The 25623-nt window shown below is 66.8% G+C and overlaps 2 protein-coding genes and 1 long non-coding RNA gene across 9 annotated transcripts in view; 2 read left to right on the plus strand and 1 right to left on the minus strand.

Annotated features, from left to right (window-relative positions):
• Window positions 1-14307, plus strand: part of RGS12 (regulator of G protein signaling 12) — a 118270-nt gene extending 103963 nt beyond the window's left edge. Inside the window, exons 14-19 of one of the 3 annotated variants that reach the window (XM_033856582.2) lie at window positions 286-412; window positions 2281-2377; window positions 3800-3879; window positions 4222-4375; window positions 5716-6156; window positions 13795-14307. In XM_033856582.2, the coding sequence (XP_033712473.1) occupies window positions 286-412; window positions 2281-2377; window positions 3800-3879; window positions 4222-4375; window positions 5716-6156; window positions 13795-14021 (1126 nt within the window). In that variant the 3' untranslated portion in view covers window positions 14022-14307. Of the gene's footprint in view, window positions 1-285; window positions 413-2280; window positions 2378-3799; window positions 3880-4221; window positions 4376-5715; window positions 6157-13794 lie in introns of those variants that run through there. The other 2 variants (XM_033856583.2, XM_019951309.3) reach the window with 2 other exon arrangements.
• LOC141278732 (uncharacterized) lies at window positions 13977-18279 on the minus strand. Its single transcript, XR_012331833.1, has 2 exons — window positions 17250-18279; window positions 13977-17147 (listed from the first exon to the last, which is right to left on the minus strand). It is a non-coding gene; the product is annotated as an uncharacterized lncRNA (long non-coding RNA).
• HGFAC (HGF activator) lies at window positions 15951-24710 on the plus strand. Of its 5 annotated transcripts, none has more exons than XM_073804786.1 (14): window positions 16210-16319; window positions 16877-17096; window positions 17240-17339; window positions 17567-17646; window positions 18278-18400; window positions 18480-18611; window positions 18750-18860; window positions 18937-19111; window positions 19356-19441; window positions 20175-20439; window positions 22015-22154; window positions 22530-22670; window positions 22772-22920; window positions 23791-24710. In XM_073804786.1, exons 1-14 carry the CDS (start codon window positions 16212-16214, stop codon window positions 23971-23973), a joined length of 2013 nt encoding a protein of 670 aa, XP_073660887.1. In that variant the 5' UTR covers window positions 16210-16211; the 3' UTR covers window positions 23974-24710. The 5 variants fall into 5 exon arrangements, with proteins under 5 accessions (XP_033712478.1, XP_073660887.1, XP_033712482.1 ...); XM_033856591.2 differs by having other exon boundaries at window positions 17243-17339; XM_033856587.1 differs by lacking the exons at window positions 16210-16319; window positions 16877-17096 and adding an exon at window positions 15951-16064 and having other exon boundaries at window positions 17243-17339.
• Window positions 24711-25623: the final 913 nt, after the last annotated feature.

The raw sequence follows: 25623 nt of genomic DNA on the forward strand, positions 1-25623 counted from the left end.
GGCCAGAGGGTCACGCTCCCTGCCTGCTGGCGACCACGGCAGGGCTGCATCCGGGGCAGGGTCGCCCCGTGGGGAGGGGCCGCTCCTTGTCGGGTGTGACAGTCCTGGCTCAGCCCCACGAGACCCTAAAGAAGCCCCCTGTGGGCTCTCTTCTCGTGCAGAACCTGGGGCTGCCTTGGTGATGCCCGTGGGTGCCATGCTGCTCTGCTTTTGAGACGGAACGTCCACATGACAGTTGCCACGTGTTTGTGGCAAACGTGCTCCTGTTTCTCCCCCTCCAACCAGGCTGGATCTGGTGCCGATTAACCGGTCTGTGGGACTCAAGGCCAAGCCCAGCAAGCCAGTCGCGGAGGTGCTGCGGCCCGTGGCGGCCAAGTACGGCCTGCGCCTGAGCGAGCTGGTGGCCCGGCTGGTGAGTGAGCGACATGGGGCCCCCGGGCCCCCGAGCCGCCCGCAAGCTCAGCGCTGCCTGCTGGGGCCCAGCCTGCCCCCGTTGTCCGCGAAGCGAGCTGTGGCTGGCATAACGGGAGGACGCCGTGGGGCCGACCCAGCGCCTGTGTGCGGCTTCTCCACCCAGCAGGCCCTGGGGAGGACGTTGCCGCCGCCCTCCTGTTTCCCACCCTGTGGGGGAAATGCTTACTGCTTCCTCGTACCTTGGTCGTGCCCTCTGGGATTTGGGTTGGTATTTGAGATTTGGGGGTTTGGGCCCAGGGAAACCAAGAAGAGAAACAAACGAAAACCTTGCAGCCTCCCGCCGTTTGCAAACCTGATCGGATGACGGCACGCGGTGGCGTGCGTGACCCGATCTGCAACAGCCTGTCGGGCATCCGCTGCTACACTGTGCAGCGTCCCATAGGCCGTGGGTCTGACAGCTCTCTCTGGTGTTTCGGAGCCGGGCCGTCGGGTTCCTCTGTGCATGGGTGAAGCAGGGATGAGAGCAGAGTCCCCGTTCCTACAGCCGGAGGGTGGTCCCGCACCTCCACACGTTTGCTTTGAAATGCGGTGACTTATGACCCATTGGCCTGTGTTCTCCTTTCTTTAGAAGTTATACTTTATCAGGGCTACGATTTCAAGTATTTTTAGGATTTTTATTTTCTCTGAAATGGGCTCCAGAATTGTTCAAGACTTTGACGTGAACAAGAGGACCAGTTAAATTGTTTTCAGACTTCCCGAGGGTAACCTGAAGCCCTCCGCCCAGCTCGCTGGGGGATGGGGGTGCCGTCCTAAAGTCTAGAATATGCCGAATGGAGAGGGACGTGGCCTGGGTTCCATGTGGCCTCCCTGCTCGTACTCCGTTGAGATCCTAAGCGATCCTTAGTCCCCGTGCCTGTTTCCCCATCTGTAAAGTGGGGTGAGTCATGGAAGCGTGCTCGTGGGGTCGCTGGGGGGCTTCAGTCCCAAAGGGCTGGCCAGTGGTCGGGGCTTCTTCCCCACTGGGCTGCTGAGGCCTGACCGGGAAGAGTGGTCCAGCTGCCTCAGGGCTTGGGACCGCGAGAGTCATGGAGGGCGGCACGGGGCGTCCTGTGGATGGGCTGTGAGCATGTGGCTTTCCTTGGACCCTCCTGCTGACCCTCCTTAGTGAACTGTGGGCTGCGAAGTCGTGAGCCAGGCAGGACCCTGCTAGCCTTGGTCCGTTCCCCACTCGGCCGGAGCTCTGTCTGGGCGTGTGGTCGCTTAGCAATTTAAGAGCCAGGCTACAAGTTCAGATTCTTTCTTCGACAGAGGATGTGGGTCTTGAACAGCAAGATAGTCTCCCCAGGAGAGAAGGGCAGGATCCCAGGCCTCAGATGCGCCTGCTTCCTGCCCACAGGGAGGCATCTCCCCCCTACTCCCACGCCTCCTAGTGCACTGAGGACCAGTGAGGTGGGCTTGAGGTCCCCTCCTCCAGGCTGGAGGTAATGCTGAGACTTAGGCCAGCTTGCTTAACGCCTAAAAGCACCCAACTTGTGGACGCAGGTGGTACCGGCTCCCACCAAGCGCTCCTCCAGCCCCGGGGCCTCGCCTCGGCCCAGTGCTGCCAGCAGCCATCACTTGGGTGACGGCCCTGTCCCGCGGGCTCCTCCCGGCGCCTGCATTCCGGGCAGGCCGGCTGGCGCTTGGGATCCCGGTTGTTGCACGTCAGGTGTCTGCGGCTGGCCCTGCCGAGGCGACAGGACCTGGGGTCACCTGGCGCATGGCTCCATCAAGCCTGGGATGGTCCTGCTGGCCGATGCGCCACACGCAGTTGTTCCGGAAAGCTCCAGCCAGGTGAGCCGCTCATTGCACCGTCTCTGCCTCTAGAGTGGAGAGAAGGAGCCCCTGGACCTCGGAGCCCCCATCTCGAGTCTGGACGGACAGCGGGTCATCTTGGAGGAGAAGGACCCCTCCCGAGGGAAAGGTGAGCAGGGTGACGCTTCCCTGGTCCTTCCGGCCTCCTGGGTCCCTGGGCTCGGCCCCCCGAAAGCTCCCGGCCCTGCTGCCCCGTGGTCTCAGAGTGACACTGCAGATGGCCTCACTTGGGTTTAGGGTCTCATGGGGCCCGGCGACCCCCTGCCATGGCCGAGTGCAGCCGTGGCTGGGCGTCTGTCTGCGGGCAGGAGGCCCTGGGACCGGGAGCACGAGGGCCTCTGGCTGGGACCCCTGCACGTCTTCTCTGCCTTAAGAAGGGGCGCAGGCCCTGCGAACTCCCTGCGTCGCTCCGAGGGTCCAGCATTCCCTGGAAAGTGCTCTCTTCCTGGGAGGCCTCCCCATCCCTCTGCACAGGGACCCGGGACCCTGGGCCGTCGCTGCCCCATGTCGGCCCAGCAGCGGCTGAGGTCGGGGGCTGGGGCCCCCTGTGCCTAGTGCACAAGGAATCGGTGGTTTGCAGGGCCCTTTCCCCTACGCTGCCTCAGCCCCGCAGCCCTGCCCTGGGGACGGGGACCTGCACTCCCAGGTGGGGGCAGCGGGGGCGTGCCTCCTGGAGAGAGCCTTCTGGAGCCTACTGAACAGGGCAGGGAGGTGGCCATGTCAGGAGCCGCCGTCCCCTTCCCCGGGCTGGCTCAGCTCTGAAAGGGGCTACCCATCACTCGTCTCCATCCCCAAGGGTGACCGGGGCTGCGGTCGCCCCTCTGCCCTCGGGCTCCCGTGCCTGCTTCCTGTCCCCCTGTGGGCCACCTGGGTTCTAGAGGACGCTGTGTGCGCTTCTCCCGCACGGTAACCGGCCTCAGGGGCCGAGCGGCCTGAGCGGGGCACGGGTGCTCAGCACCTCCCTCCAGGGTCTGATAAGGTCGGACCTCCCGGCCCGCTTGTGCGCAGGTGAGTCTGAAGGCATAGCTGCGGGCAGGTGCGTGCAGTGTGTTTGGGACGCTGCTCACAGGCAGGAGGGCTGGGACTCCGCCAGCCCATCCTGGGCCAGGGAAGTGGTCTGTGGACCACGAGGGCCAGCGGGGGCCAGCCTGCAGCCCTGACTTGGGGCAATGGCCGTATTTGAAGATACATAATAAATGTGAGACTCTCGTACTTTCTAAAGACATTCGTGCCAAATAGTACCCGCAAGGCACTTTCACTCACCCCGGGACCACAGAGTCCCAGTGGGCACAGTCAGCCACGAGCCTTCTCCCCGTCGCCGTCATGCACAGCTCGCCCAGACGCGGCGGGCGGAGGAGGCTGGTCCTCTGCCCCTTGAACCCCGCATGGGTGCTCAGGCCTGAGCGCGCATGTAGACGAGGGGCCCCCGATACCTTTGGCTTCTGTACAGCTTTGAGCTGGTGATTGTGTTAGATGTGGAGACGGGTCTGCATTCACTGCAGTTTTATAAAGCTTGTCTCGCTATGTTCAGCACCCACAGATAAGCAGAAAAGCGGGCCCGCCAAACAGAGCGCAGCCGTAAACGCCAGCTCCAGAAACCACTCGGCGATGGTAATTCCCCTCCTCACCCCGCCTCGCTCCTTGCCTGCAAAGCTCAGGGGCGCGGCCCCAGCGGCTCTCTGCCCTGGTTGGGCCTGCACCCTGGGTTGGGGGGGTCTTCTCAGGGTCCCTTTGCGGTGCCTGCTCCCACTAGCCTGGGAATCGCTGGCTGGGTGGGTGTGCCTTACGTGCTGTTCTTTTTGCAATCCTTATCATTGCGATTGATGTTTCTGCCACGCATGTGAAGTCCAAATCAATGCCATCTATGTTTCAAAGACCCTTTTATATAACTGATGAACTGTGTTGTCATGTGTCTGAAATGTGAGTGGAACTTTGACTTTCCTTCTGACGCAGGGAGAGGAAAGAACACTAGGCAAGTCTAATTCTATTAAAATTAAAGGAGAAAATGGAAAGAATGCTAGGGATCCCCGGCTTTCAAAGAGAGAAGAATCTATTGCAAAGATTGGGAAAAAAAAATATCAGAAAATTAATTTGGACGAAGCAGAGGGTATGTGTACTTTTTAAAACTTCCACGTTTTTCGTGAATGCAGTGTCAGTTTTCCAGTCCAGTCACTAGAAGCTTCTCTGAGTTACTGACATTGGGGTGGCCGTGACCCGTCACATTGAGCACTCGCCCCTGTGTCTGCCTGCAGCTGTTGGTGTAACTCTACTAAAGCCCCAGTTTTCAGACCGAGAGCCGGGCCCTAGGAGTCAGGGAGCCCCCACGTGGGCTGCAGCAGGAGGTCTCTGTCCCCCCTCACAGCCGGGTCCCGGCTCAGAGAGGGGCTCGGGACCAGGGTCCACGTCCCTGAGGGTCCTCGCCAGGAGGAGGTCGGTGGGAGGGCCCGGGCCTCGCTGGCCTCTGCTGTCGGGGCCCTGAGGGAAGGCTGTGCGTTCGGCCATGGGGGCCAGACGCCCGAGCCGCCCCCGGGCCTGCAGGACAGAAGAAGGATGGCATGAGAGACAGAGCGGAGGCGTGGGGGACTTCCTTTTCTTCCGAAAGCTCGTGACAGAGGGAAGCTCTAGGAGCTGTTCTGTGCCCTGAGCTGTAACCCAGGGAGCACTTCCTGGGCAGGTCAGCTGGGCTAGTCACTGCTTCCTGTGGCGTCCGGCCACGGGCCAGGGTAAAACACACGCCTGCCCTGAAGTTCTCGCGTTTCTGAGATCCGTTAAGATTTGAGTTTTTAAGCTCCTTTGCTGGTCAGAAGCTCAGAGTGTAACTTAAGCCTCGAGAAGGCTCAGTGTAGACACCATCTATTTTGGATGGTGAACTTGAGTTACAACTGAGAATCCACCCAGGTAAGAAAAAGAAGAGCTCTGGGGAGCCAGCGAAGAAGCTGGACGTCCCCGGCAGGGCGGAGGTGCCGGGAGGGGGCGGCCTGGGGGGCCGTGGAGCTCCCGGGGCGGGGTGCGCGGCGGGGAGAGGGGTCGAGGGCCGGGCGCTGATCACAGGCCCCATCAGGACCGCCCTCTGCCCCGGCGTGGTGCCCCCGAGAGGCCCCTCACACACGGGTCTAGGCTGGTTCACCAGCTGCGGGCACCAGGGGCTCCTGGCTGTGTCAGGCCGTGGCGCCTGGTCAGCGGCCTCCCTCCTGCTCAGAAGGTGGTAGGCTTCAAACGCGGGCGGAGCGCAGACATGGGCCGCGGGGCCGTGGCGGCCCGGAGCCGGTCCAGGGAGGAGCGCAGCTGTTCGCGTGGCCCGCGGCCTCCCTGTGGCTGTGTGGGCGGGAACAGGAGGAAGGGGGAGGGCCTGGGGCAGCGGGACAGGGCTTTCCAGATGCGCTTTTGCTGTGCCTGCCGGAGGGTAAACGCGATAACACTTGGTCAACGTGGGTTTTCTTCCAACAGAGTTTTTTGAGCTCATTTCCAAAGCTCAGAGCAACAGAGCAGACGACCAGCGCGGGCTGCTGAGGAAGGAGGACCTGGTGCTGCCCGAGTTCCTGCGTCTGCCACCTGGACCCCCGGGGCTCGCCCTCTCCCCCTCGGCCGCCCCCAAGGCCTTCTGCACGAGACCTGCGACAGGCCACAGCGAGGAGGGCGCTCCCCGGCCCCGCGAGAGCCCGGCCACCAGCCCTGGCTCTGCCGACAGCCCGCCTCTCTGCTCCCCCGGGACCCCCGGGACCCCCAGCCCCCCGGCGCAGGCGGCGGAGGCCGGGGGCGTCCAGACCGTGGAGGGCGAGCACGTGGCCGACCTGACGCTCATGGGGGAGGGGCACCTCAGCAGCCCTAACAGCACGTTCCTGCCGCCGCCCCCCACCCCGCCGGGCTCGGCCGCACCTCCGAGACCAGGTACCAACGGGCGCGACGCCCCTGCTCCTCTCTGACCCCCCTCCTCCCTGCCCGCCCGCCCGGGGTCGCCTGCGGTGCTGTCCACCCACTTAGAAAGCGTCAGCGGTGCAGTTACCCCTCCGCCCCTCAATCCCTCTGAGGAGGTTTCAGCGTGCCAGCCCCCTCAGGTACTGTGTTGGTCGTGGCCGCCTCCGCCTTCTCTAAAAGGACCCTGCGGCCGCTGAGGTCAGGGTGTGGCCAGGTTGGGCGGCGGGGCCTCGAGGGGGTGTCGCCCCGTGGCGTGGCGCTCGTGAGCGGTGCCCGCACTGGGCCCGGCGGTGCCCTCCCGCCGTCTTTCCCTGGGTCCCCGGCAGTAAGGCCACCAAGCAAGGCCCTGGGAATTTCTGCAAAATGTATGTGTTACTTTTATTACAATCTGGATAGCTAGCAGTTTTAGTATTTTAATCTCAAGGCTGAAAACAACAGCGTTTGTCTTGAGCAAGTGGGTGAAGCCCGTGTGATTTAGAGCAGGACGGCTGTGCTGACCCTGCAGGGAGGGCGTTCACCCTCCGCCCATCGGTCAGACAGCAGGTGGAGGCCTGCGTGCTGGGCGCTGGGATCCGCGTGGGGTTCCCTGACCCTGGGTGGTCACAGGCGGCCCTCCAAACGGAGGCATGAGCGTGTCAAGGTGAGCAGGGCTGGTGGAGCTGCTCCTTAGCCGCGTGAGTGTTACTAGCAGGTGAAGCGAGGCCCCCGGCCTCCCGGGAGAGCGGCTCTCGCCCCGCACTCGGGCCGCGGCCTGTGTGCCCGGCCCCGAGGCGTAGGGAGGAGCCTTGTCGGCGCAGGCGTGTGCCCGTGGAGCCCCTGGGTGCCGCCGTCCTCTCTGGCGGGCTCCGTGGTGGGCAGACACTAGCTGTGGCTGCTGTTGGGGGTGGCGGGAGGCCCCCTCTGGTCTGAGTCCTGCCCCAGGACTGGGTCCTGTCGGACCTGCAGCCGCATCTCCGTGGGGACCCAGGGCGGCTCTGTACCCGTGGGGTACTGGCTCTGCGGGCCGGGCTCCCGGCGCCCTCCCCACGGAGACAGCCCGCGGACGTGAAGCCGGGAGAAGCCGCGGCCTTCCTTGCATGTCTCCTGCACTTCGATCCGACTTCCCCTCTGCTCTCCCCGTAGACACCTGTGTGTAGTCTCACCTGTGTTTTGAGTCTGTGCTCTTCCGGGAGAAATAAACTCTGCCTCTCCTCACTGGACTGGTTTAAAGCGCTTTCCTTTCTCACTTGAACATCTGTTTCCTCTTTAGAAAACTACAGGTGTATTTTAACCCGGGAAAACGTTGCACATTTTAATGGAATTCACCGGGTTTACTTTAATGTACTGGCTTTCGAAAGCAGACCTTCGCTCACCAGACGTTCTTGAGCGCCTCATGCACACCCGCAGACACAGCTGTGTAAGGGCGGCAGTAACGAGCTCCACCGGGAGGCTGGGTGTGACAGCGGGGACACCGCGAGGGGCTGGCACGGAGCGCTCGGGGCCACGGCTCTCCCCTCCCTGAGAGTTCCGGGGTCGGGGGCTGGGTGGGGTGCCCGGTGGTGGTGGGTGAGCCGGCCGGGCCGGGTCCCTCCGACTCGCTCCCCGTAAACCCGGAGCCCGGCTTGCTGGCTGCCCGCTGTCCAGCCGTTCTCTCCGAGCTCCCGCCGGGCTTCTCCAGCTCCACGTTCCGGGCTTGGGGCGTTGGGCCCACGTGGCTTACCCAGTGCGGGGCTCGGCCTTCCCACCTGTGGCCCGGCAGCGTGGGCAGCGTGACCGGCGAGTTCTTGCATTTCCGGGGTGTGTCGCCGTTGGTGCCCCCCGTGCACTGGTTGTCCCTGATGAGTAGGAGCCCAGGTGGAGACCCTGGATGCTTGGCTCCGTGGGTGTCCTGAGCAGGGAGGACGGCAGGGGGGGCCGTGAGGGTCTGTGATCAGCCGCGGCCTCCTGGAGCTGGGAAGGGCCTCCGCTCCTCCTGTGCGGTGCCCGTTCGCCCTGCGAGGCCCTCGGTGGGACGGCCTCCACCTTGGGCTCGCCGGACGGATCCTCTGCTCGTCCTGTGAACCTTGCGTCCACCTTTGTGACGCGGACCCGGACCCGAGGTTCCCCCGCCAGCGTAGGGCGCCGCAGACACCCTTGGGCCAGCGCGCGTCTGGACCCGGCACTGAGCTGTATCCTCGGGGCCCAGAGGGCAGGTCTCATCCACACCTCCTGCTGATTCTAGCTGCCGTGAGCTGTTTCCTAGGTGGTGGCCACCGTGGCCCCTCCGTTCAGGGCGAGAGACACAGCGTGCTGATGCTGCGGGACCCTGGGGCGGGGAGCCGGGGCCACGTCTGGGCCGTGCAGCCTGGGGCAGGTCGGGGACTGCCCGCAACATGTCCCCATGTGCGGAGGGTCCCCTCAGAGCCGTGCTGCGCCTGCACCCTGGCCCTTGGTCCCCAGCACCCTTGTACGGGGAGGCCTGTGAGTGCCCGACGCGGCCGAGGGATGGAGGTCTTTGAACGGCCGTGTGGCCCAGGCACGGAGCCTCCGCTGCGGGACGCAGCCTTCCAGTGTAGCCTGCCGTGGATTTGGTCCTAATCCGGGCCACCTTCCCCACTGTTAGCTGTTTGGTTTCCAGCAAAACTCTGGGCATTGGTGGGCGTTGGTGGGCATTTCCCGTCCCGGGGAGGACCAGCTGGGTGGCGGTGTGAGTCCTCTGTCCCAGCAGCGCGAGCCTCAGGTTCCGAGGTCGGCGTCCACGGCCCTGCAGAGGGCAGAGCCAGCCTCAGGGCTCGCTCACCCAGCAGGCGAAGACCCCGCATCCACATAGGCAGACGTGAAGAGGGCGTGGGAGTCGCCCCCAAAGGGCACCTTCTTCCCAGGGAGAGAGAGGAGCTGTCTTCAGGGCTGACCGGCAGATGGGCGGGTGGGTGGGTGGCCCCGGCCCAGCAATCCCCCTCCCCTGGCCCCCAGATGTCCTTGGGCTGGGTGGGTCCTCACCTTGGCCCCCGGCTGAGCACTCAGATGGACACGGGAACCCCAGGTGCAGGGCTTGACCTTGTGGGACCTGCTGTCCCAGGAGGTGTCTGGTGCCCTTCCCGGGCCCTCCCTCGCCGGCCCTCGCTCTGTCCAGTGGGTGACCGCAGCCCCTCAGCCAGGCACTGGGCAGGCTTTCCCTCCCTCCCACTGCCGCCTGGCCGTGCTGGTGTTGGACGCCCGGGTCAGGGTCCTGGCCGGGCCTCTCCCGTCCCCCTCCTGCAGGAACGTGGCTGCCGGCAGGGCCACCCGCCCCTCCCTAGGAGTCCTCGCCACCAGTCCTGGCCCGGGGTCCCGGGGCCTCAGCGCAAAGAGATGCTGCTCACTGGACGGGGCAGAAGTCGCCTGACTTGGGGGCCTCATGCCACAGTGTCCAGGGTCCCCAGAGGCACGTCCAGTTACCAGAGTGGGGTCAGGAGCCCTCAGCTCGCTTCCTAGCAGGTGCGTGGAGCTGTCCCGCTTGCCAGGGGTCGCTGTAGCCTAGTAAGTTGGTTTACATGGGAACGGGGCTGGAGCATTAACCAGAGGCCACAAGCCCAGATAAGGGCCACACCATTCACCTTGGCAGTGAAGGCAGCCAGACCACGTGACCTTGCTTTGGCCGTGAGTCCCAGGAGCCCCTCTGCACCTGGCTGTTCAGTGGTCAGCCACCCCCCCTCCGCCCCCAGCCTGGACCCCCAGCCAGTCTCGGCGTGTCACACCTGCTCAGTCCCAGGTGAGGCGGAAGCCCTGGGCTGGGGACAGTAGGGGAAGTGCAGCTGTGCACGGGACAGCAGCCACAGTGGGGATCCAGCTGCCCATCCCCTGGGGCGTCAGGGCCTCCCGGGACAGCCGTGCGGATCTCCCCAGCCCAGGCCCCAGGCTCTTGAACCTGCACCGCCGCCCCACCACTGCCAAGTTTGCACTTGTCCCTTCAGATGTCCCCTCTCTCCAGCAGAGCCCTGGCCCTTCTGTCTGGGCAGCCGGGGGACACCTCCACCGCGCACACCTGCCTTCCAGGAGGATGGGCTAGCCTCCCCAGCGCAAACCGTGATGTGCATGTGGGGGGCCGCCTGGCCTTCTCGGGGTCACGTTGGTGCCGGGGGTCCCGGCGAAGGCAGCCCTCTGCCAGGGCTCTCTCCGGAACCCCCCTTCCAGCGGAGCGTGTTCTGGCGCTCCGGCCTTGCCCTGGCTAGAATGGACCTGAGTCCTGCTAGATGTCTGGGGGCTTCTGCCTGCACCCGGCCCACTCCACAGGCCTCCACGGGCTTCCCAGGGCTGACCCAGCTGGCCCAGCACCCCTCCCCAGACCCCAGCACGGGTTGCGACAGCTGCATCCTCCTGGCTGCTCAGGCCGACGGCCCCGGGTCTCCCCTCGCGCGTCCATCCTCCTCGTGTCCCCTTCTCCGTACGTCTCCCCCATGTGCCCTGCGGCTGGTCTGCTCCACCCGGCCCCTGGGTCTCTCAGAGTGGAAGCCCCGGGCCGCCAGTGGCTGGCAGCGTGACCTCCCACACCCTGACCTGGGGCCGGCACTGCTGCAGCCGCTGCCCACGTCCCCTCCCCAGGCTCCGCCCGTCTGCACGCCTGCACTCGGTATGGCCCCGTGACTGCCCGGTCACCGTCCCCCCCTTTTACCCTGTGCTGCCGTGAGCGGGAGTCCTGGCACCCAGTAGATGCTTAGTACAGATCTGCTGAATGAGGAGCTTTGATTCAGCACCCAGGGAGAACTGGAGATGGCCAAGGGGTCAGGCTGCACCCACCGCCCTGGCTCCACCCGTGCAGCCCTGCACCCGCCGGCCCCAGGAGGAGGGTCCTGACTCGGCCTGCACCTTCTCCCGATGTGGAGCCTTGAGGGCCAGAGCAGACCTGGCCGCTGGCAAGGGGCTGATAGGTGGGCTCTCGGGAGGGGCTCTTGGGCTGCAGCAGGGCGCCCGGCGGGAGGGCCTGACTGTGCAGAGTCGGAATCAGCCGGGGGGCAGGGCCCGTGGTCCCTGGGGAGATGAGGGGTCAGCAGGGCAGCCTGAGGGGCGGGGGATGCGGCGCTGGCTCCGGCCCCGCGTGCGCGTGTCCGAGGGACGTGGGACAGAGGCCCAGGGGGCGACCCTCATGAACAGGGCAGACCCGGCTCCCTTCGGAAGCGGTGGCCCCTGAGCCCTGCAGGGTCCCCCACACTGCTGCCCCCGCCAGGAGAGCCAAGGGGAGCCTCGGGAAGCTGGGAGGGCAGCCACCCCGGGCAGGCCCTGGCACGGAGGCCATGACGCCCGTGACGCAGACGGGTGACGCCCACCCGCCGCGGGCACTGTGACACTGAGTCACAGGCCTGGGGCTGCCACTTCCTCAGGAGAGCGAGTCTGGGCGGGCAGGCAGGAAGGGCCTGGACTGCAGCCACCCCTCCCTGTGACACGCCCGTCCCTGGCCCGGGGACGAGCTTCCCGTCCACAGAGGCAGGCGGCCCTCCGCATCCTGAGCACACCCGAGCTTCCCAGGCGTCAGAGAGGCCGTGGCTGAGGCCCCTCCCCCTCGCCGGCCTCTGTCCCCCTGGGGGGTCCAAACGGGGCTGGACAGGAAAGGGCCGTGCCCCTCAACCTGCGTGCGGTCACGGGCCTCTTAATGCTCCAGACAAATGCCCCAGATGGGGACAAACGGTTGGGGAGCAAAGCCCTGCCTCTCTGCACAGCCCCCATCCAAGCGCAGACCAGCCCCACCCCATCATCTGCTGGCCCTGGGAAGCCGCCAGCAAGCAGGGGAGGGGTGGGTCCCACAGGCCCCAGGAAAGGCTCCTTCTGCTGCCTCTGTTAGATCAGAGAGGACGCAAGGCCCTCTCACAGGCTCGGACCTGCCCCGGGGGTTCTGGGGGCCACAGAGCAGCTCCTGCAAGGGGAGGCGAGGCTCCTGACCCCCACGGCCGTCCCCACTCCCGCACGTAGGCCTCGGACCCACGCAGGGAGCAAAGTCTTCACCTCCACCGGCAAGGCCCGGGAGGGGCGGTCACCAGAGCAGGACCCTGTGTCCCTGCGCCTGGACTCCTCCAGCCTGTCCACTGGGAACCTGGGGCTGGGGCTCCCCCTGCACCCCAGGCACCTGAGGGTCCCTGGCTCCCAGGCTCACTGAGAGCACCCCACAGGCATGCTAGCCTCCCCGCTACACCTGGCCACGCCAGGGCCTGGGGCTCTGCCTGGGGGGGCTCGGTGGAGGGAGCCGAGGCTGAGGGCGCCTGCTGAGCGCCCTGTGCCCTGCCCGCAGCGACCTGGTTCCTGGGGACTGCACCTCTGTCCCCCAGGGCGCACCCCCGGGGCCAGCCAGGGTGACAGCGCAGTGACAGCCTGCTGGGGTGGTTGGCAGGGAGGTGTGGCTGCCCAGCCTGGGATCGAAAAGCTTCCAAGGCGGTTTCAGGCAGCCTGGAACTCCTGGGGCCTAGGTGGGGACTTGAAGACAGAGGCCTGGCTGACCACTGAGCAGCCTGGAAGGGGGCAGGCGGCAGGGTAGGGTGGAGGAAGGGGCACCCGGCTTGGGGTGTTGCTGATGGGGTAGGAGAGCGTGAAGGACTCAGAGTTTGTGTGGCTGAAGAGGTAGGCCCGGGTCGACGGGCAGGTGGACAACTGCGTGGCCAGGTCGCGAGGGCCCTGGGGGGCATCGGCGGTGGGGCTCAGGCCCCTGCCCCACTGGGAGCCGCAGCCCTCAGAGACGCCGGGCAGTGAGCTCTGTGGATGGAGACCCAGAGTGCCCTGAGGGTCCAGCCCCGTCTGGGGCAACCCACACCCAGTGCTTGGTCCTCCCTCAGCCCAGCAGCATGCCTCCCCCTGGAGCCCCTCCCTGACGGCCCCTTGGCTGCGGACAGCCCCCCGAGGAGGAGTGGAGGCCCGGCCCTGAACCTGAGCCGCAGTGGGGTGCGGGACGGGCTGTGGGGGTGTCTGAGAGGCGCAGCGGAGGTGGCTGGGAGGTTTCCCACGAGACCGTCCCCCATGTGGCCCTCCTCGGCCACCCCCCACCCCAGGGGCGGCTGCATCCCGCTGAGGGGCCCTGGGACCGCCCCCCCCCCCCCCCGCCCCAGCTCCTCCGCCATCTCAGCGCCCAGCGAGGGGCACCACGTGCTCCTTCCTGTGACGCAAACCCACACACAGCCACGCACCCCTCCCCCCTCCCACCCTGGCGAGGGGCAGCGCGGTGTCGTCTGGGGGCGGGTGCCCCTGATGCCCCCAGGGCGTCAGTGGGGAGCTGCAGGGGCTCAGGTGCCGGGCTTCTCCCCAGAGGGGGCCCCAGCTGGGCGGACAGCACCCTAGTGGGTGGGCCGTCCCCACTGTCCTGGCTGCGCCGGGTGAGGACAGGGTGCAGGGTATACCCGTGACAGATGAGGGGCCGCGCCGGTCCCACCACACGGAACCTGGGCCCTGCGCCCCCAGACCCCCTCCCCCAGCTTGCTTCCCTGCAGCCTGCAGCTCCCTCGGCCTGGGACCCTCCCCACTGCAGAGGGCTCCCTGCGCCAGGCCTGGGGGCCCCAGGTCAGAAGTCGCCTGTCCCTGGGATGCACGTGGGGGTCTCAGGAGCCCGTTGCCACCATCTGTGCCAGGAGGGTGGGGTGGGGTCTCCAGCCCAGGGTGGGCAGACGGGTGACAGACTCTCTCTTCTCCCCGCGGCAGGAGGTGGGGCCCGAGGCAGCCGAGGCCTCCCAGTCAGCACGATCGTCGACGTGGACCGTGTGGCTGGCTCAGCGCCTGGGCCGGGCAGCAGCATCCCGGGGGTGTGGACGGGCCCCCGGAGGTCACGGGCCGGCGGGACGCTGACATCAGACCGCCCCGGCCTGAGCCCCGTCCTGGGGGGACCTGCCAAGCCCAAGGCCGGCCCACACCACGCCACCTTCGTCTGAGGCTGCCGCCCGCGCACCCGACCCAGCTGGCCGGCCCTCCCTCCCGTCCCGGCGTCCCAGCCGCCTGCCTGGACACACACGTGGAGAGCAGAGATCCCGAGGGAGCCTCTGAGCCTATCTCGAGGGCCTCGGACGGGCCTCCTCAGCCACCCCTGGGGGCCGAACCAGCAGAGGGCGGGGAGGGTCCTGGCACCGGACACTCGCCAGCGTTGGCTCAGGGCTCCCTGGCCCCCGCCCCAGCTCCCTCTCGGCGTCCAGCCTTCCCGCAATAAAGCGTCTTTGAGGACCAGATCGTCGGCCTCGTGCCTGGTCCTGGGGCCTGGACCCTGCCCTCAGGGAGCCGTTGTTCCCGTGGCCCTGTGCGTGTATCGGCAGGGGGCTGGGGAGAACCGGCTCTCGGGGGTGAGGTCGGAGGTGAGCAGGGAAATAAGGCTGGCCTCGCGGGGCACGAGGCTTAGCCTGTGGGCAGTGGGACGTGGTCCTGCCCCGTCCAGGGCCCTGGTCTTGTCCACGTCACAGCGCCTCGTGCAGCTCGGTGCAGGGTCTCCTCTTGGGGTGGCCGCCGGTGGGGGCAGAGCTTGGCCTGGGGACCCTTCAGGCCACTCTGACCCAATCCCCCGCCCTTGGCCTCATTTAGGGAGGTGGTCTGGCAGGGCCTGTCTCTGGAGGGACCACCTTAGGGGAAGCCTGACTGCCCTGCCCAGAAGGCCTGGGAAAGAGTGTCAGCCTGTGCAGGGGTCCTGAGGCTTGAGCGAGCCGGGAGGGGACGGGGTAGCAGGCCAGGCCAGCGGGCAGGACTGCCGTGTGACGCTGGGTGGGCAGGGCAGATAGAGACGGCACCATCAGCCCAGGTGCCTCGGCGGAACCCCGGCGCTGAGCAGCTGAGGGGCCCCCGGCACCCCTCCCTCCTCCGAGATGCATGTCAGGTTTGTCAGAAGGGCCCTAGGCCTGAGCGCGCCCTGGCCGCTGGGCTGCTCTGGGTCCTCCCAGGGAGCTGTGCTCTGAGCTGGGGGTGCCCGCGTGGAAGAGAGGGCCCGGCACCCACCGCGTGCCAAGCTGGGTACCCACTTGGTTTCTGCTCTTGCTCCGTCTGCACAGAGGGGAAAACGGGGGCCCAGAGAGAGTGCGATTTGGGGGTGCACAGTGAGACAGCTGCAGCGCCAGGCCCATCCCCAGGCCAGCCCTTCTCTCCGCCCCATGCAGGCAGCTGAGCTGACTCATGGGGACCGGGCCACCCACCACCACCACCCCCGCCGCCTCCGCGGCCCCTCAAATTGCAGAAGAGGTTCCCGCGGCAGCTCTGCCTGCAGCTGCAGTCACGAACCAGGGGCCAGCTGGGGCGGCAACTGTGGCCGTGTCTGGGGGGCGACACCCCAGCGTCCGTTCACAGACCTGGGCAGGACTTCAAGCCAGGTCTCTGTGGCCCTGGTGCCTGGCCGGGGCTTGGGATGGGAAGGAGGGCAGCCCAGGACAGAGGCGGGATGGCACGGGTGGTCCCGGCTACGAGGGGAAGCCCAGGGGCGAGAGGGCTTCCTGAGGGGGTGCCCCAGCGGGTCCAGGAGCAGTGGGGGCGGGGAGCTAGGACAGCAGGAAGGGGCTCTGGTATTGCCCACCTCCTCCGCTCCACTCCCCCTCCCCCCGGAGGCCCCACCCCAGGCTCGTCCTGGGAGCCACAGGCAGAAGTGCTGTAGAGAGGGTGGCAGAGGTCCCTGTCCCAGGGGGCATTGTGTGCAGTGGTGCACACACCCTCCTCTCTGTGCCTGGCCTCTTGCTGGCCAGGGGCCACATCCCATGCTCCAGGCCTGGGCCCTCAAAAGGGCTCAGCATGGGTAGGTGCTCTGGTTAGTATAGCTCACAAATAGACAGTGGCCAACCCTGTGGCCAGGTAGGGACCGGAAGCTGGGGCTGTGGGGGTCCAGGCCCCTTCCTGCCGTGTCATCCTGGAAGACTTCCTGGAGGAGGTGTTGTAGCTGAGACTCGAGGACATTGTCAGGTCCAGGACCAGCATGGCTGAGGCCAGAGGGGCCGGCTGGCTCAGGCAGGGTGAGTTGGGCAGCAGACATGGGGAACGTGTGGGCCTGGCACGGGAGGCAGCCAGGGTTAATCATTTCCAGGCGGCCCTGACCCCCACCTGCCCTGGCCACTCTGCTCCCGCCTCCTGCTGCTCCTCACGCCAGCCCAGGAGGAGCCATGGGGCGCTGGGCCTGGGTCCCCAGCCCCTGCCCCCCACTTGGGCTGTCCCTGCTCCTGCTGCTGCTGCTGCTGGTGCCTCGAGGGGCTCAGCCCCAGGCTGGCAGGGTGAGCACTGACCCCACTGCACTGTGATCATGGGCTCTCCGTGCCCACTCTGGGTCCTGGGGCTGAGGCCAGGGCAGGGTGTGGGGTGGGTGAAGGGCCCAGCATGGCGACGGCCAGCCTTCCGGGGGTGAGGTGGGCGTGCTGGGCTGGCCTGGGGGACGGGGGGCCTGGGGATCCAACCTGCTGGCCCCCACCCAGGGGCATGGAGACTGTTCGCCTCTCTGGGCCTCTGCTGGGTCCACGTGTTTGAGGTGGGGGCGGGGGGGGCCGCTGAAGGCCTCGCAGCTGCTCTCGTCCGTCCCCCAGAACAGACCCCCAGGGTTCGAGCCTGGAGGGCAGTGGTGCCAGCCCGGCAGACCCTGAGCCAGCTCAGCCTGACTCCTTGGACTCGGTGGGAGGGGAGGGGACAGGGTCCAGCTGAGGCCGTGGGAGAGCCAGTGTCCCCTGGTCCCTACGCCAAGACCTCAGGGCCCCAATATGGAAACTGAGTCAGGGCCTGAGTGTGAGCGGGGTCCATCCCACACCGACCCCATCACAGGCCTCTCGGCTCTTCCTAGAACCCAACGGAACCCCCAGAATGTAACGCCACAGTGACCCCTGGGACTCCCGCGATCCCTGTGACCTCGGTGACCCCCAGGACCCCCGCGATCCCCATAACCTCGGTGACCCCCAGGACCCCAGCCACAGCGACAGCACCCAGGGCAGAGGGACCCCATGGAGGAGGGCTTACCCACCTGCCCAGGGCAGACCCCTCCAATAGCAGCCCTGGGGGCACAGGTGGGTCAGGAAGGCTTCTTGGAGGTGGCAGGCTACACCTAGATGGGGGGTCTGGAGGAACACAGCAGCACTTAGGGAGTGGGGTATGTGATGGGGGTGGGAGGTGACCAGCGCGGAGCCCTTGACCCCCGTGTCTCCTCCAGCAGTGCTCACCGAGGCCGGGCAGCCCTGCAGGTTCCCCTTCCGCTACGGCGGCCGCATGGTCCACTCCTGCACTACAGAGGGAAGCGCCCACAGGAAGTGGTGGGTCCCAGTCCCTGTGCCCCGTGCCCGCCCTGGAGACGCTTCCGCTCCCTGCCCTCCGTACTCCACACTGAGCCTGGCACACAGCAGATGTAGTGAATGAATGAATGAGGGAGTGCATGGGAGAAAGCCCCAGAGTGGTCAGCGTGGGTCCCTGCGTGAGTTGGGGTTACGGTGGGCGGGTCTCTGGCCTGGGACCCCCACGTCACCGCATGCGTCACCCCCAGGTGTGCCACGACTCACAACTATGACCGGGACAGGGCCTGGGGCTACTGTGTGCAGGCTTCCACCCCCCGGGAGGGCCCAGGTGGGTGCCGGGGGTCTGGGCCCGAGCGCAAGCTAGGAGGGGGCTGGGCCGGTGGTGGCGGTGAGCTTGAGGGGCGTCAGAGCTGACCTGGGGCTGGGGTCCTGCCTGGTGTGCAGGAGGGGGCTTTGGGGTTCATCCCACTGCAGGCCTCGGGGCCTGCAGGAGTGGGGAGTGGGGAACACCCTGCCCCGCAGGTCCTGCCCTCTCGGGGGGCCACATAACTGCTTTGGCCATTGCCGGGGGTCATAGCGCCCCCTGGTGGTCAGGCTGGACCCTGCGGCTGCACAGGAACAGCCCTGGACGTGGAGGGGGCCCAAGGGGTCCGCAGGGTGTGGTGCTGGCAGCCCCGCTTACAAGGGTCCCAGGGCACACGGAAAAGGACTGCGCTGCCTGATGGGGGTCGGGCTTTCAGGGTGCTGGATGCAGAGCCAGAGTCCCACTTGCCCAGGGTCTGAGAGCTGGGCAGAGGATGTGGTGAGGAGGGGGAAGGCCTGCGCTCACTCCCAGGGCATGTACACACCACGGAACTCAGTAGGGGCATCTTTAAGGTGGCGAGAGTCACGGCGTGGGGAGGGAGTCACGAGGCCCGGCCGGGCTCTCAGACACACCCCTCCCTGCTGCGTGTGCCCAGCTGCCCTGGACCCATGTGCCTCTGGCCCCTGCCTCAACGGGGGCTCATGCTCCAGCACCCAGGACCCCGAGTCGTACCACTGCACCTGCCCCGTGGCCTTCACTGGCAAGGACTGCGGCACGGGTGAGCAGGGTGGGGGCTGCAGGGCAGGGGGCCGCCAGGCGCACGCGCGGGGAGCAGCGGCTCACTGTGCTGCCCCCAGGGAAATGCTTTGACGAGAGCCGCTACGAGTACCTGGAGGTGGGCGATCGCTGGGCCCGCGTGCACCGGGGCCAAGTGGAACAGTGCGAGTGTGCGGGGGGCCAGGTCCGGTGCCAGGGCACCCGCCACACAGGTACGGGGGGGCGGGCCGTATCGCTGGGCCTCCCACCCAGGGAAGGGGCTCGTCCAGGGCCACCCAGAGATGGGCACTGGGTGGGAGCCAGGCCCTGCCCCTGCCCCTCGAGGCCCAGCTTCTGAGCCCTCCCCCCAGCTTGTCTGAGCAGCCCCTGCTTGAATGGGGGCACCTGTCACCTGATCGTGGCCACCGGGACCACTGTATGCGCCTGCCCCCCAGACCACGCCGGGCGGCTCTGCAACATTGGTGAGTCGCTCGACTTCAGAGCTGCGTGGCCCCGCGTCCTGGGGCCCAGGCTCACCACGCACCGTGCCGCCCGCAGTGCCGGCCCAGTCCTGCTTTGTGGGGAGTGGCACCGAGTACCGAGGCGTGGCCAGCACGGCGGCCTCGGGCCTCAGCTGCCTGGCCTGGAACTCCGACCTGCTCTACCAGGAGCTGCACGTGGACTCTGTGGGCGCCGCGGCCCTCCTCGGCCTGGGGCCCCACGCCTACTGCCGGTCAGCACCGGGCGGGCGGGGCCTGTCCCTGGGTCCTGACCCCTCGGCTTGGGAGGCTTTGTGGCGAGAGGAGCCCAGGGCCAGGGATCGGAACCACCTGCAGAAGGGGCCAAAGGCTGTGGGGTGCGGGTGGGCAGAGTGCCAGGAGCCGCACCCAGCTAGGGGTCCCCAGCTCTCTCCTCCCATCCGTCACTGAGGAGCCGTGACTGACTCCCCTGCCCACCTGCTTCTCCCTGCACCCCAGGAACCCGGACAAGGACGAGAAGCCCTGGTGCTACGTGGTGAAGGACAGCGCGCTCTCCTGGGAGTACTGCCGCCTGGCAGCCTGCGGTGCGCGCAGCTAGTGGCTGGGTGGGAAGCAGCAGGGTGGGGGCAGCACTGGCCCCGCCCCCGCTGAGATCACCGTGGTTTCGCCGTGGCCCAACCCACTCCACCCGCATGCCAGGCCTCCTCCCTCCGGAGGACCACGGCCCCATCGGAGAGATGGGGAAACTGAGGCTCACCAGAGCAGGGCTGGTCCAAGGCCACGCAGTGGGTTGACACCAGAGGTCAGAGCAGGCGAGCTGGTCACCGGGTCCTCTGGGTGGTCCAGCCGGGCTGCACTGTGCCAGGACGGTCCCCAGAGACAGGGAAGTGTGGGTGCACGTGGATAATGTGAGTACCCTGGAGTCAGACCCTGGCAGTGGGCTGCTCCATGAGGCCAGCCCGCCCCCTGGCCCCGTGCTCCAGGCCTCTCTACCATCCCGAGTTGGCTCTGGGGTCCCAGGCTGCTGGGAAGGACACGAATACCTGCCAGGTGTGCCAGGCCACCCTGGTTCCCACAAAGCCTTGTGACTGGGTGCGGTTCTCACCATCCTGCAGATGAGGAAACTGAGGCTCAGAGTAAGTCATGTGCCCACAGGGGCAGAGCTGGGGACCCTCTTTCAGACGAACTGCCTAGGCTGGGTCAGGAGGCAGGTGAACCACGGGGGACCTGAGGATGGTGGACGCAGCCAGTACCCTCTCTGGCCTGGGGTGTGCAGAAGGGACCCGGGGTGTGTGAGCGGGTAACCTGTGTTCCCAGGATCCCTTGCCAGAATCCAGCCCCCGCCCACCGAGGCCCTGCTGAGCCTGCCTGGGCCCGCGGCAGCTGGACCAGCCGGACGCCAGACCTGTGGCAAGAGGCACAAGAAGAGGAGCTTCCTACGGCCACGCATCATCGGTGGCTCGTCCTCGCTGCCCGGCTCCCACCCCTGGCTGGCCGCCATCTACATCGGGAACAGCTTCTGTGCCGGGAGCCTTGTCCATACCTGCTGGGTGGTGTCTGCCGCCCACTGCTTCTCCAACAGGTGAGCGGTTCTGGCCCCAGTGTCCACGACCCCTGCGCCATCCCTCAAGCCATCCACCTCTCCACCCACCGCTATCTAGGCCTCCGCTCCCCCACCCGGCCATACACCCATCATCCACTCTCCACCCGCTACCCATCTACGCACCCACCCGCCTGTCCTAACCATCACCCATGTGTCCCCACGTTCCGCCACCTACCCGTGTAAACCCCGTCCTTTGGTCCCTCCGTTCCCCGTTGCCCCTCTGACTGAGGTGGGACTCAGCGCTCAGCCCAGTGCTGGGCATGGAGACTGCCGAGACCCGCCCCATTCCTGCCCCGGGGTGCTGTCCCTGTCCCTGTCCCTGCCCGTGTGGCCGCGCAGCCCTGGTCCTCGCCCCGGGAGCTCCAGGTCTCCCCGCTCAGGGAGGGGCGGGGCGGGGCGGCCAGCGCGTGCGCGGCAGGGTGGTGGGTGTGGCCCGTGCCTCGCAGGGCCCGCCCCTTCCGGCCTCGCTCCCCCGGCCCAGACCGAGCTGGTGGCACCGTGGGGCGCAGGGAGCCCGAGGCCCCGCCCACTCGGCGGGCTACCGGAGCGGAGGGCCGGCTGGGGCTGGCGGCTGGGGGAAGGGTCAGGGGTGCGAGGCCCACTACCACACCCCAGGGTGGGGGACAGCGAGCTCAGGGCAAGAAAGGCCAACCCGTCCCCCGCTCCTCACGGCTGTGACGAGAACAAGGCTCTGCCGTGGGGAGTGGGGGGCTCTCTCTGAGGGAGGGTTCAGTGGGAGGGAACGGGCCTGACAGTGGCATCCCAGGGAGTGGGACGTGAGCGGGGGCTGGGGGCTTGGCAGCGTGAGAGTCCGACGGTGAGTCCCCATCAGTCACCCCAGGGACTACAGCGTAGGGGTGGGGGGCAGTGGGCATACGTCCTGCCCTGTGCTGACCGCTGTGCGACCTGTGAAACAGGACCCCTGAGGCCTCCCCAGTATGGATGGGATGGGGGTGGTTAAGAGGCTGGAGAAGGGGAGCAGGCATCCTCTGCTCACGTCCAGGGAGGGGCTGGGGAGGGCCAAGCTGGATGGAGGGGCCCGTCCCCTGTGGGCTGGACCCCAGCACCCTGGTCCCTGGCCTGGGCCAAGCAGGGCTGGAGGAGGTGGGTGGGACAGGGCATTCGTGCGCAGGTGCGGGGGGTGAGGGGAGTACTCAGGCTCCTGGGCCCACGGGTGACTTCACAGGAGGCCTGCCCCTGTAGCAGGGGCGTGGGGCAGAACCGGTGCCCAGAGCTGGGATCCGCAGCAACGTGGGTGCATGTCAGCGCAGACCCCACCTAGACCTGCACAAGGCACCCCAGGGTCATTCATGCCGCCGCCTCAGAGGCGGTGCTGCCAGGACGGGGGCTGTGGCCCTAGCTCCCCACTCCCTACTGCACTACGGCCCACACCCCAGCCCCTGCTCAGGTCTCTCCCAGGGCCTGGTGGGGGCGGGGGCCCTGCACAGCGTCACCCTCCTGGGATCGTCTACCGGATGCTCTGTCCCCGTGGGTAGGGGGCGAGCTGACCTCAGGGGCCCGAGAGTCATGCTGCCACCAGCTCCCACTGCACAGCCCCCCCAGGGAAAGTGTCTCTGTGGTGCTCGGCCAACACTTCTTCAACCGCACGACGGCCGTGACGCAGACGTTCGGCATAGAGAAGTACATCCCGTACCCCTTGTACTCGGTGTTCAACCCCAGTGACCATGACCTCGGTGAGGCTCGGGACCGGTGCTGTGTGCTCTGCACACCCAGGGCCAGAGCCAGGAGAGGCTGGAAGTGGGTGCCAGGCAGGGGAGGGTCCTCAGACACTCAGGGGATGGGTGGGAGGGAGGGGGAGGGGAAGGAGAGACAGAGCGGGGAAGGGCGGGGGGAGGGCAGCGAGAGCAGCTGGTGTGGCCGAGTGGCCTCGGCGCGGCTGGAGGAAACCCTGGCTGGCCAGCCTTGCTGGCCCTCCTGTCGCCTCCTGGGCCTCCCAGGCCGCAGCCCCTCTGCCCGGTGGGGCTGGACCCCGTGTGACCCAGCAGCCACCTTCGGCCCATCGTGGGCCCCCATGCTGCAGGCTGACCCCCTGCCTCTCTCCCGTCCAGTTCTGATCCGGCTGGAGAAGAAGGGGGAGCGCTGTGCTGTCCGCTCCCAGTTCGTCCAGCCCATCTGCCTGCCTGAGCCCGGCAGCACCTTCCCGGCTGGGCACAAGTGCCAGATAGCGGGCTGGGGCCACCAGGATGAGAGTGAGTGGGGTGGGCGCGAGGGGCCAGCATCGTGCCCCCCGGGAGCAGCGGCCCAGCCCCGCAAGCCTCGCCCAGGCTGAGTGCCCCCTGTCGGCCGTCAGATGTGAGTGGCTACTCCAGCTTGCTGCGGGAGGCCCTGGTCCCCCTGGTCGCCGACCACAAATGCAGCAGCCCGGAGGTGTACGGGGCCGACGTCAGCCCCAACATGCTCTGCGCCGGCTACTTCGACTGCAGGTCTGACGCCTGCCAGGTGAGCCGGGACGGCCGCCCCGGGAGCACCCCCAGATGGGCGCTCACTATTGCTGGAGGCCCGGGGGCCAGGAGTGGGGTCCCTGCTCACAGGGGGCGGGGATTGAGGCCCGGGAGAGGCCGGCTCCCAAAGCCCAGGCTCGGGCCAGCTGTCCAGCCAAGGGCAGGGCTGGCCACGTGACGTCGAAGGACAAACCCCTTTTCACCCAGAGTCCTCCCAAATGGGCTCGAGCGATCGGCCGATCCCAGTGTCCCGTTTCTCAAGGGCTCCTCGGGTCTGCACATCAGTGCTGAGTCAGAGAAGCTGCTTTACTCCCCACTTTTATAGGTGGGGAGACTGAGGCCCAGAGAGGTCTGCTCACTCTTCCCAGGTCACACAACTCACAGGTGGCAAAGGGGGGGGGGCTCGGCACTCAACCACGTGGTACAGCAAGCGCCCTGGGGGAAGTCAGGGGTGGCTTCATGGAGGAAGGGGCGCTGGCACTTGTCCCAGGGGGTGAATAGGGGTTTGCCAGGTCTGCTGGAGCGCGGGGCCGCCTGGTGCACATGGTGGGCGGAGGGGGGACCCAGATGGAGGAGGGCTCTGCTGGTTGTGGAGGCGAGAGGGGGCCGCAGCAGCCCACTACTGGGAGGGCGCCCTGCCTATGCGGTTGGGGGAAGGGGGGCAGCCCCCTTACTTGAAATACCCATGTCATCTGTGCCCAAGCTCTCGGTAAGCCCACCTCGAGGGTTGACCCCTCTGGAGGCAAGTTCCGGGTTGGGGCGAGGGAGCCTGGGGTGAGGGGGTGGTGGACTGTTTCATGGGTGTCGAGGAGCTGAGCCGTGAGCCTCCTGAGCCGGGCCCCAGGCTCTGACCGGCCGCTCTGCGCAGGGGGACTCAGGCGGGCCCCTGGCCTGCGAGAAGAACGGCGTGGCCTACCTGTACGGCATCATCAGCTGGGGAGACGGCTGCGGGCAGTTCAACAAGCCCGGCGTCTACACCCGCGTGACCCGTTACGTGGACTGGATCAGCGACCGGATCCGGCCCCCCAAGCGGCCCGTGAATCCCTCCTGAGACCACCCCTGGGGACATCGTGCCTCCTGCCGTTCCCTCCTCACTGGCAATAAACGTGTTTCCAAAAAGACCCCGGCCCACACTGCCTGTCCCGCTGCCGCCAGCTCAGCCTTCCCCGCCCCCAGGCCGTGACCCCCGACCCAGCTTTGTGGATGCTGTGGCTTCAGGGCTGGGGCCCCCAAGCCAACACCCCAGCTGCTCAGAGGAGAAGGGAGCCTGTGACCCCACAGGGAGGGTCTGGCCCCACGGCCTGGGCAGTCAGGACGGGGATCCAGACGAGACCTTCTCCAGAGCAGGAGCTGTGCCCAGCCAGACCCCGCTCAGACCCTCCCCCAGGCAAGTGGGGCTTGGGTCCGGGCGCCTTGGGCTGTCCCACGGCAGCGGACGCTAGAACTTAAGACAGGTTATTTGGGAAAACCCCTGGCTATCATTTTGCTTCAAGGAGGCAGCCCGCCCGACTGCAGCTCTCCCTCAGCCGTGTTTTCTAGGTGGGGAGAACTGGAGACTTCCTCTGAAGGAAGCCAGGGGAAGGGAGGAGCCCCAATGCCAGGGTGAGTGGAGGGTAGTGGGTTGCACCAGCCAGGCAAGACACTGGGGGCACGGGATCTGAGATGCCCAAAGGGCCCAGAATCCTGGGCCAGAGGAAGCAGCACATGCAAAGGTCCTGAGACAGGAGGCTGATGGTGGCTTATTTATTTATTTATTTTTATAAATTTGTTTATTTGTTTATTTATGTATTTATTGGCTGTGTTGAGTCTCCGTTGCTGCGCGTGGGCTTCCTCTGGTTGCAGCGAGTGGGGGCTGCTCTTTGTCGCGGAGCACGGGCTCTAGGCGCGCGGGCTTCAGTAGTTGCAGCACGCGGGCTCAGTAGCTGTGGCTCGCAGGCTCTAGAGCGCAGGCTCAGTAGTTGTGGCGCACGGGCTTCGTTGCTCCGCGGCATGTGGGATCTTCCCGGACCAGGGCTCGAACGCGTGTCCCCTGAATTGGCAGGTGGACTCTTAACCACTGCGCCACCGGGGAAGCCCCTGGTAGTGGCTTATTTGAATCAAAGTAAGGAAGTGTGGCTGAGGCCAAAGAGGGTGGGATTGTGTGTGTGTGGGGGGGCTGTAGTGAGGTGCTGGGGGTGTCCCAAGTGTCCCTGATGGGACAGCAGGGTGGGGATGTGATGACATTTGTGGTCAGGAGAAGAGGCCTGGGTGTATGGGGGTGGGTCAGAGCGGTGCCCGGCGCTGGGACCCCTGGTCTCAGGGAGGGTCAGGAAGAGGGTGGCATTCAGCGCATCCAGCCCCAGCCCCACCCATCCTGCTCTGGGCATGGGGCCCCTGCCCAGAGCAGCCCAGAGGGTGGGGTCCTTCTCCCCACAGTCCTACTCCCCTCTGCTGTCATCTCCACAGCTCCACCTGGATCGGGTCTCGCCGCCTGTCCCGGGTGACACGCCAGGGCTTCCTCCATGTCACCCCTCCCATCTGGGAGCCTACCCCCAGTCTCTGTGTGATCTGACTCCACCTGCCTCCAGCCCCTCTTCTGCCCCCACAACTGCACTCTGACCACTCGGGCCTCCTTGTGTTCGTGAAACTGACCAGGGCCCTTGCTGGCGGTGCTCCCACTGCTGCCTAGAACATTCCCTCCTGCACCGCCCCTCCCCCTTCA

Source organism: Tursiops truncatus, chromosome 5 (genome assembly GCF_011762595.2).
Source record: "Tursiops truncatus isolate mTurTru1 chromosome 5, mTurTru1.mat.Y, whole genome shotgun sequence".
Classification (NCBI taxonomy): Eukaryota; Metazoa; Chordata; class Mammalia; order Artiodactyla; family Delphinidae; genus Tursiops; species Tursiops truncatus.